Source organism: Symphalangus syndactylus, chromosome 9, assembly GCF_028878055.3.
Source record: "Symphalangus syndactylus isolate Jambi chromosome 9, NHGRI_mSymSyn1-v2.1_pri, whole genome shotgun sequence".
NCBI classification, from domain to species: domain Eukaryota; kingdom Metazoa; phylum Chordata; class Mammalia; order Primates; family Hylobatidae; genus Symphalangus; species Symphalangus syndactylus.
The window spans coordinates 34,088,815-34,099,047 of NC_072431.2; the positions used below are offsets into that span (position 1 = coordinate 34,088,815).

General features: G+C 34.7%; 1 protein-coding gene across 3 annotated transcripts in view; it reads right to left on the minus strand.

The window, feature by feature from the left end:
• Positions 1-598: 598 nt before the first annotated feature.
• XIRP2 (xin actin binding repeat containing 2) overlaps positions 599-10,233 on the minus strand; it is a 370,218-nt gene continuing 360,583 nt past the window's right edge. For 2 of the 3 annotated variants that reach the window (XM_055291906.2, XM_063609435.1), the window contains 2 exons: positions 9,450-9,583; positions 3,852-5,742 (listed from right to left, as the gene is read on the minus strand). In XM_055291906.2, the coding sequence (XP_055147881.1) occupies positions 4,236-5,742; positions 9,450-9,583 (1,641 nt within the window). In that variant the 3' untranslated portion in view covers positions 3,852-4,235. Of the gene's footprint in view, positions 637-3,851; positions 5,743-9,449; positions 9,584-10,233 lie in introns of those variants that run through there. The other variant, XM_055291905.2, reaches the window with a different exon arrangement.

Below are 10,233 nucleotides of genomic sequence, written 5' to 3' on the forward strand. Positions count from 1 at the left end.
AATCACTCTCAGTTCTCAGTAACATGTCCAGGAAGAAAAAAATATATTGCACTTCTCTTTTACTTTAACATCGGTGATTATCTTTCTATAAGTTCTTTTTCTTGGCAATGAAAAAATTTTCCATTTCCCAATTGGATAGTAACCAGTAGTCAGTAACTACCAAAACACAGCAGAGAAAGTACTGTTTTTCTATTTTTTGGTTTCTTGAAAAATTAATATGTCTTTAGAAATTATTCTAGAGATGTTTATAGAAAACTGTTAGCTTGGGAGAAAATATTCCCAATGTGTAAAATGGTTGTGCATTAGGGAGTGGGTGGTAAGTTTGCATTTGTCAGTTTTATTGTAGTTTGAGAAAACCATTGTCCCAATCCAAAGAAAGTGTTGCTGTGAGAAAACCATTGTCCCAATCCAAAGAATGTGTTGCCAAGAGCCCCAAATCTGTTGCAAGGATTGATTGTGTGGAAGCTGCAAAAAAGACAATTCAGCACAATTTTCTGGGAAATAGAACATTTTTACAAGATTCATTGGAAGGTCCAGTCTTGAATAAATAATGCAAAACCCCTTACGTGCTATGCTCTGCCATCACACAGCCTCCTGTGGAACAGCTTTTGGTCAATCATGGATCCATCTTCATTCCTTTATAAGATAATTTGGTTTATGGAAATATTAATTTTTACAACATAAATCATGTATTACATAGTTCTGTGACGTAAATCCCAAGAAAAGAGTATGGGAAGTTGTTACATAACATTAATAGCTATGTATTTTTTTAAAAAAACCCTAAAGATTAAACATGGTTACCACCATTTATGGGCTGAATTGTGTTCCCCGCAAATTCATATGGTGAAATCCTAAGCCACAGCACCTCAGAATGCAGCTCTTTATGGAGATAGGGTCTTTCAAGAAGTAATTAAAGTAAAATGAGGTCATGAGGCTGGGCCCTACTCCAATATGAGTTGGAACATTATAAGAAGAAATTGGAACATAGACACATACAGAGGAAGGCCATGTGAAGACACAGAAAGAAGATGAGCATCTACACGCCAAGTAGAGAGGCCTCAGAAGAAACTAAGCTGGCCAACACCTTGATATCAGACTTTTCTAATTTCCAGAATTGTGAGAAAATAAATTTCTGTTTGGTCACTCAGTCTGTGGTACTTACTTATGGCAGCTGTAGAAAAATAATACACTGACTGCAACAATAAGAAAACTTCACTGAATTTTTGATTTGTGTGTTTAGCTACATTTTAGATCCTAAAGCTTGCTATTTAGCTGGAAGATTTTGTTACAATTAGAGCGAAACCATTACTAAATAAAATTGTATTTGCATATTTGGATTTGTAAACTCTTACATGTCATTCAAGAAAGGTGATGCAGCCAATAATCATAATACAATGCCTCTTTCTGATTAAAAATTAAAAAAAATGTTTTCTTGAAAGAAAATGTGGTACATATACACAATGGAGTACTATTTAGCCATAAAAAAGCATGATATCCAGTCATTTGCAACAACTCGGATGGAACTGGAGGTCATTTTGTTAAGTAAAATAAGCCAGGCACAGAAAGACAAACACCACATGTTCTCATTTATTTGTGGGATCTAAAAGTCAAACAATTGAACTCATTGACATAGAGAGTAGAAGATAGTTACCAGAGGCTGGGAAGGGTAGTAGGAGGAAGGGGGTTGGTTAATGGGTATGAAAAATTAGAAAAAATGAATAAGACCTACTATTTGATAGTACAACAGAGTGACTATAGTCAATAATAACTTAACTGTACATTTTAAAATAATTTAAGGAGTATAATTGGATTATTTGAAACTCAATGGATAAATACTTGAGGGGATGGATACGCCATTTTTCGTGATGTGTTTATTTCACATTGCATGCCTGTATCAAAACATTTCATGTACCACATACACATATACATACCTACTATGTACCTACAAATTTTTTTAAAAAAAGATGAGGGCACAAAATTGCTTGTTGATTAAATGAAAAATCAGAACAATCATTATTTTCATTGTTTTCCCTGGTGTGCACAGCAGCTACTTTTAATCTTAAATTTTACCATAACTGAAGAGGGAGCTAGGCTACCAAGATTAAGTGGGAAGAGTCCAACAAGAGGACCTTTGTAAAGCAAGAGTCACATTCTTTAAAAGGATCACTGATACTGAGAAACTATACAGTAATACTACGTCATGAGTTTTCACAAATTATTTCTTTCTCCATGAAAACTATTGTGTTAGTATAAATGATTATAGAAATAATACTGTGTCCTTCGGAATATTTGAAGGGTAAAGTGCAGTAATTCAGTTTAAACAAAAAAATTACTTTTGTAGCTCTGGCCGTTTTCTTGCCAGACTTTCATAGTATTTCATTTAATTGGGTAAAAGTGTATGTTATGAACTGAATTGTGTTCCCACGAAGCTCATATGTTGAAGCCCTAAACCCCAATGTGACTATATTTGGAAATACATCCATTAAAAAGGCAAGTAAGGTTAAATGAAGTCCAATGAGTGGTTCCTAGTCCAAAAGGACTGGTACGACTGGTACTCTTTTAAGAAGAGAAAGAAAAACCAGGAGTGTGAGTGCACAGAGGGAAGACTATGTGTGGACCTCAACAAGGTGACCATTGGCAAGCCAAGGAGACAGGCCTCAGGAGAAACCAACCCTACCTTCAACTTGACCCTGTACTTCCAGCTTTCTGAACTGTGAGAAAATATATTTTTGTTGTTTAAGCTACTCAGTCTGTGATATTTAAGTATGGAAGCCCTAGGGAACTAATGCAATGTAGGTCTTAGATATCTATTAAGAACATTAACTAGCAAGAGGGAATTTGTTAGTCTTTCTGAAAAGAAATAGTTTCCAACACTGCATTTTGGTTTTATATTTATAGAATGTCAATAGTTTGTGTTTATGTAGGAGAATATGGGATAAGGCCTGTTTCATATATGTACACTACAAATTTATGCAAAGCCACTTATTTATGTTCATTTTTTTCAGAATCATAAAATTTATTTGAGGAAGAACAAATTTTTTTTTTCAGAAGCCAAATTTTTTTTTTTTTTTTTGAGGCGGAGTCTCGCTCTGTCACCCAGGCTGGAGTGCAGTGACGCGATCTCGGCTCACTGCAAGCTCCGCCTCCCGGGTTCACGCCATTCTCCTGCCTCAGCCTCCCGAGTAGCTGGGACTACAGGCACCCGCCACCACGCCCGGCTAATTTTTTGTATTTTTAGTAGAGACGGGGTTTCACCATGGTCTCGATCTCCTGACCTCGTGATCCGCCCGCCTCGGCCTCCCAAAGTGCTGGGATTACAAGTGTGAGCCACCGCGTCCGGCAGAAGCCAAATTTTAAAGGAATATGTTTTCACGACAGAAAAACTTAATATTCATCAAATATGATAAGAAGAAAACCTGACAAACTGTAGTGATATGATTGTTATACTTATCAATTACACAGCACAAGCAATACAAATGCAATGTGAATAATTTATTTAAGTAACGTCTAAAACCTGTCTAGTTAATTTCTGAGTATGGACTTCACATTATTCTGGAGGAAAATCAACATTTTTCATTAAATGTTTATAGACACATTCTATGATAATTTAATATAGGTAATTATTTCAAGAACAATAACCCTCATATCTTTAAAATGTAGAGTAAAAGAGAAAATGAAAATGTTACATTTTCTAATAATACTGTGCCTTCAGTTTGGTATTTTATTTTTTCCAGCATTATTTTAGTGTGGGTGGTAAATACTTGCCTCAAGACAAATACTTCCCAAGTCATAAGGAGTATATGTACTTAGAATGACAGTATATATCGAAAAAAGTTACAGAAGTATTTTGGTTTGCACCTCAGGTGATTCAATTTTATTTCAGAGGAAATTACACAGAAGTTATAATAATTGTGACAAGTATCAGCAGTATAAAAATCACACCCATGATGTTTTACAGGAAAACAGAACAATATGCTAAAGTGCCATTTGAATGGAAAACATATCCATAGTGTTTCATCTCTTCATTCCATTTAAAACAAAAGTAGATGTAAATAAATTGTGAAAAAAATGACAAAGTGTAATACAAGAAATATCCCATTGAGATAGACATGAGATTTCTGAACATTATGTTTACATCAAGTTCCTCAAAAGGGTATCCAAATTCATAACATTTTATTTCAGAACATCAGTATCTCTCAGTGCCTAAGTGTGGACTGTCACTGGCCAGAGATATTTTACTCAGTGTCACTGTAGCACCTATTTCTTTTAATCTGCTCTTCCACCGTGAGTTGTTCTGACTGCACCTCCACTCTGGGAAACAAAGGCTTAGCTGTACATTCACGGCTCGGGGCATCAAAACCTGTGTTTCCATTATTGCGGGCAGCTTCTATTGTTTCACCATGCCAATGTTTAACATCTTTTCCAAATTCGCTTAAATCCAAGCACGGCATATTTTTAACTTGATATACAGAATCTATTAAATCACAATTGAAAATGTTCTCATTTTTCTTGGAAAATGCAGTGATTTTCACAGTGTTAGAAAAGAAAAAGTGTACATTTTTGCTCTTTGAATGGCTTCCTTTAATGTTTAAGAGATTTGTATCAGGAGAGATGAATGAACTTCCCCCCTTTACCATAAGGTCTCTGCTGAGGCTTGGTTTTGGAGCAGGCTGCACAGGACTGCCAGCAGCTGCTCCGTCAGTCTGTTTCTTCAGAGCCATTGCTAGTACATTCCTCGAATAAGTCTTTTCAGATTCAAATATACCAAGTAACTCTGAGATTCTAGATGTATTTTCTAACTTCTCAATTTCATATTCATTTGCAGTGTCATTTGCTTCACTCGACAAGGGTAATAGATCAGGAAATTCTAAAATAGATGTCTTCTGCCTGCAATTACTCAGATATGAGACTGCTACATAATTGTTATTATTATTCTTATTCAAATTCTCTTTATGATTTTCTGGCATCACCTCATCATCAGTGTTAGTAACCTGTAAAACTTCTGCACCATTAGTTTGGTTAGTTTTTTCATTTTTCTCCTTTTCAGCACTCTGCACAACCACATTATTGTTGTCATTAAGATCCATAGCACTTTTCCTGTTACTCTTTGTATCTTCAGCTTCACTCAGCCTATCTTGCACATTCTTCTTTCCTTCCTTCTTTTCATCTTTGCTTCCTTCATGCATTTTCATTTCTTTGATTCCTATAACATCCTCTTTCTGACAAACATGGGTGGACTGTAGATAAGGCTGCAAAAAAGGAAGGTGATCTTGTCTTTGTCCTTTATTTTCTGGAGTTCTAACATCTTCTAGCAGAGATTCACTTTTAAATTCAGGGGATAGCAGGGTTGTCATTTCAGGTGGCCATTTAGGTTTACTCATTTTGAGCTCTTCCTCAAAGGGTAAGGTTTTCTTAGGGATCTCCTTGGAAGGAGGCCAAATGACTTTTAATTTTCCCCTTTCCCCTAATTTTCTCAAATCATTCCTTTGCCCTTTGCTGTTACCAGCATCTAAATGTTCATTACGATCTTCAGGTACAAGGGTGTTTTCTGCAGTATTTTTACACATATTTGGTTCTTCATTAGGAGTAAAGTCCACTGATCTGCTTTGGTTTTTGCAGCTCCATCTATCTTTATGCTGCTTATGTCCAAAACCTTCATCATAATTTCCTTTGGATTTGAAAAGTTGTTTAAAGTGAGGTTTGCAGTATATTTGTCCATGAAGTGATGCATAATTTCCCAAACTGCCAAAAAGCAAACGAACACTTAGCAGTTTGTATTTACTGTAAGTTCATAGGGAATTGGGGATTAATTATTTCAACGAGTTACAGACTAGTAAACTTAAGTTACTAGCAATGGGAATGGCCCTATTAGTTGAACATTTCTGTTAGATAATATTACCACCAATACTTCGTATGATGTATGTCTTGCAGTGTTTAGAATTTTATGATGTGTGTCAGGTACCGGCATAATAGGTATTATAGGGTAATGAACATATAGTTATAGATGGTACAGAATGATAGGACTGAACTTGTGCTAATTCAATGATTTATGTGAGGGGTTGTAATTTCCAATAAATCCTGAGTAGCAAACACATACAAATCAACAATATGAGCTTCTTTGTTAACTGGATTTTGAACAAGCTGGAAGGTGTGCCTAACAATTGCTTATGTGGCCTCTTTAAGGAGATTAACAAATTGAGTGATATAAAATTAAAATGAACTCTAGTCAGAGGCAGGAGCATAGTTTTTGAATATCTATGAATCTACACATAAAAACAGATACATCAACAAGATAGCAAAACTTAAAACCCATGGGTAACATTTACCACAAAATGAAGTGACAAGGTAGCCCCCTCAACATCAAAATACAAAGAACTAAGGAGAAACCACCAACAGACACAAGGCCAGCATGATGGTCTCTCTCATCTGTATTGGTGATAGCAGAGGGAGCAAGGAAGATGTCTGATGGACCTGAAAATATGAGACCACAAAATAACCAACTAATATTTCCTGGAAAGTATCACATGCCAATCAGAGAACAGCACCCGAAACTTCGAGGAGATTTGTCCTCTCCAATAGACAATGAGTGTAAGGGCCCTGTGGTAAGGAAGACTTGAAGAGGCTAATGAGGTTGAACTCCTAAAACTGGGCTCCCCTTTTAAACAGAATCCCTAAGTGAGAAAAAATAGGAGAGTGGAATCAAGATTGAGCAGGATAATGATTACAGAAATGAAAGAGAAGGTTCTGAAAAATATGGAGAAGAGGAGACAAGCCAGAGAATTCTAGAAATCAAGCTGCCTTATCTTCCTGATCAGTATATGAAAACTAAAAGAGGTAGCTCTGTGAAGTTAGAAAAACCATCCTGATTTTTATCCTTCTAAGGTTTGGGAAAACTAATTTTATATAAAAATAAGCAACAGAAATGTACCAAGGTAAATCACATACGAAGTTATTAAAAAAAAAATAAAAGTGCAAAGGGCATTATAATATCCCTGTAGATAATGAAAACATGCCAGAAAAACATGCTTTAAAAATATATCAAAAATTTAACCTATGACCTCAAGATGAGTTAAAAGACATTAAGAACATGATAAAATACCTGAAAGAACATCATGAATCAGAATTTAAAATCTCATAAGTGAGGTGCCAGAAATCAGAAAAAAATAGAAATAAACGTAAAAATATCAGCAACAAAACTAAACTAAAAGAAATACAAGAGCAAATAAACACAATAAAAAGTGACTTAAGAAGAGAAACAGAAGAATGAAAACATAACCTTTTCAATAATCAGAAAGAAATAAATATGAAAAGAATTTGAGAGAAAGAGACAGATAATAAAAATAGGCAAAAAACATTCAAGGTATAGATGATAGGAATTCTTAAAGAAAAAACTATAAAATAAAATAGATTAAATATTAAATAGTTATAATTAAAACAAACTTTCTTGATACAAAAAAGTATGCAACAACATATAGAAAGAGCACACTGGGTTACTGACACTAGTGAAGAATGACCAATGCCAAGAACTAATCTAGTAAAATTGCTAGATTTTAAATAATAAAAAGAAAAAATCTGTGGGTATATTTAAGAAAAAACATACATCTTATAAGGAAAATAAAATTAGATCATTATCAAGCTATTCCAACACTTTATATCAGAAGAAAATAAAATAATGTATCAAAGAATACAATGAAAGAAAGTATAAGCCAAAGATTTTAATTTCAGCAAAACTGACTTTTTGTTATAAAGGTCACAGACAAATTGTTATCAGCATGTAAGAATTCAGCAAATACTGTTTCCAAGAAGAGTTTTGAAGAGTCTACTAGAAACCAAGCTTTAATATCAGAACGACTGCAGAAACATCAAGGTAAGCATTGGTGGTGGGCATTAATATCTTGCAACCCGAAAACTAAGATGAAATAAGGGCAAAGAGGGAGATAACATGGTATGTAGTGGCTATATGATCTGAAACTGAAGATGTGGTACAATAATTTATAAAATGGGGAGGGCAAATGTAACTTTTAAATGTTTTGATAATGAAATTAGTGGTGCTAATAGATGATACTTGCTATGGGAATGGAGAAAAGTATATAGCTGAAGAGGTATTTATGGGGCAGAAATTGCAGGACTTGGTGATGGCTTGAATGTAGGGAATGAAGGAAAGGAAGGAGCCAAATATAACTCCATGCTTTGGTCACTGAGTTAATGTTAATGTCATTTACTGATACAGTAGCATAAAGACTGTACAGTTAAAGAAGGAATTTAGATAGAAGAAAATGGGGCATATTGAGTTTGCTGTACTTATGAGAAATCTAATTGGAGAAGTATATCAGTCATTGAAATATAAGCATCTGATGCACAGAGAGATTTGGCCTAGCAGTACAGACTTCAGAGTCATTACCACATAGATTATTTAAATCATGGGAGTGGATGTGATTCACTAGAAAGAAGAGAAACATTGAGAAGAATAAATTCCCATAACATAATTGTGAGGACCTCTCACATCTTGGTAATGGACAGAGAGTCCCCCACACAGGTGCCTGAGAAGGAGCACCCAAAGAGTAGGGGGAAAGCCATTATACTCTGTTGTTATGGAAACCAAGGGGAAAAAATGTTGCCATGAGGGTGTTCGACATTGTCAATTAAAGTCAGAAAAAATATAGTCTGAGAGATGCACATTAGATTTAGCCAAAAAAAAAAAAAAAAATCAATTTTAGCATCTCAGACTACAGTCACACCAAATGTCACATTCAGTTAAATGCATTTACTTCAAGAGTTTTGGAAAATGAATGCACTTTAACTGTGTGGATAGGGTGTTTCTGTTTGCTCCAGAGAAAAAACAGAGTTTTTCTCTTACCTGTCACTGATATTTTTCTAAATTTCAATGTCATTTTTAAAAACTTAGTCTAGCTCAAAGACAGGTAAATTCTAACCTACCCACCACTTGTTTTGGTATATGAAGTTTTATTGGAACACAGCCAAGCCCATTTATTTACAACCACACCTATTTGTTTAGTTAGCTGTGGCTGCTCTTGCTCTCTAATAGAAATTGAGTAGTGACATAAGCAGTATGGCCTGCAAAGCCAAAATTACTTCTGATCTAGCCCTTAACAGAAAATGTTTGCTACCTCCTGATCTAGAGTCTAGACTTTAGACTAACACACTAACTTAAAAATCTTGATTTGCAGAGTAACTCTTAATTTTACTCATCTGTGTGATTTTTGTGTTTGGACAAAAGGGATGCTTTTGGATTTGATTAGAAAAGTAAAATTCCTAAAGGAAAAAGCTCACAGAAATACATAACAGAACATGAGCAAATCTCCCTGTGTGGTTGTGTTAACTGATGCAGCAGCAAGATCTGGAAAAATGTGCATCTTCCTAGAGATATGAGGTTATACATATAGTGCAGCTCCTGGAATATTTGCGGCAAAGACAATTAAACATTTTACCTTAGTTTACTGTTGCAATGGTGGCATCGGAAGCAGGACTTATGAAAATTCTGCTTGTCTGCCACTAGGCACTCCATTGGATAAACTGTCTTTTGACAAAGTGTACATATTTCCTTGTCTTGGAGCAGCAGCTTCTAAAAATAAAAATTTACAAAGCCTTCTGTAGTGTTATCTTCAGTCATATTGTAAAAACATAACAAAACAAAAACACATATTAACTGGCCATGCGGTTAAAGTAGAAAAGCTCTAAGACTACTATCCTTATGATGTTTCTCTGGACAGAGACTAACCTATCATTAGGTTTAAGGGTCTGGTAGGATGGTCTATATTACTCTAGTGCTTCTACCATTGATAGATTGTACGAGTAGACATTTATGATTTAAAAAAATACATGAGTAAAATATGTTCATTAGACATATAAGTACATTACAAACATATATATGTGCATATATATGAGTATATTTTATATATATATAAACACACACACATATATATATAAAATACTCAGCAATGGGGAGCTCTGAGATAACCTACCATTCTAGATAATTGAGTTTTCACTATATATAAAGGCTTGCACCCAAGGTGGTCAAAAGTTTTTACTTCTTAAAGCATTTTAGATAGATCTTTCTGAAATACATACATATGTTTTTTAAGCCAAGGATATTGTATTTGCTTCAATATTTTCTTGATGACTTAGAGTTGACTGTAAGATACCAACTCTTAACTGTAATGCAATGAGACTCCTGAATACATTAAAATGCTCGGGGTCATCTGTCCTCAATCT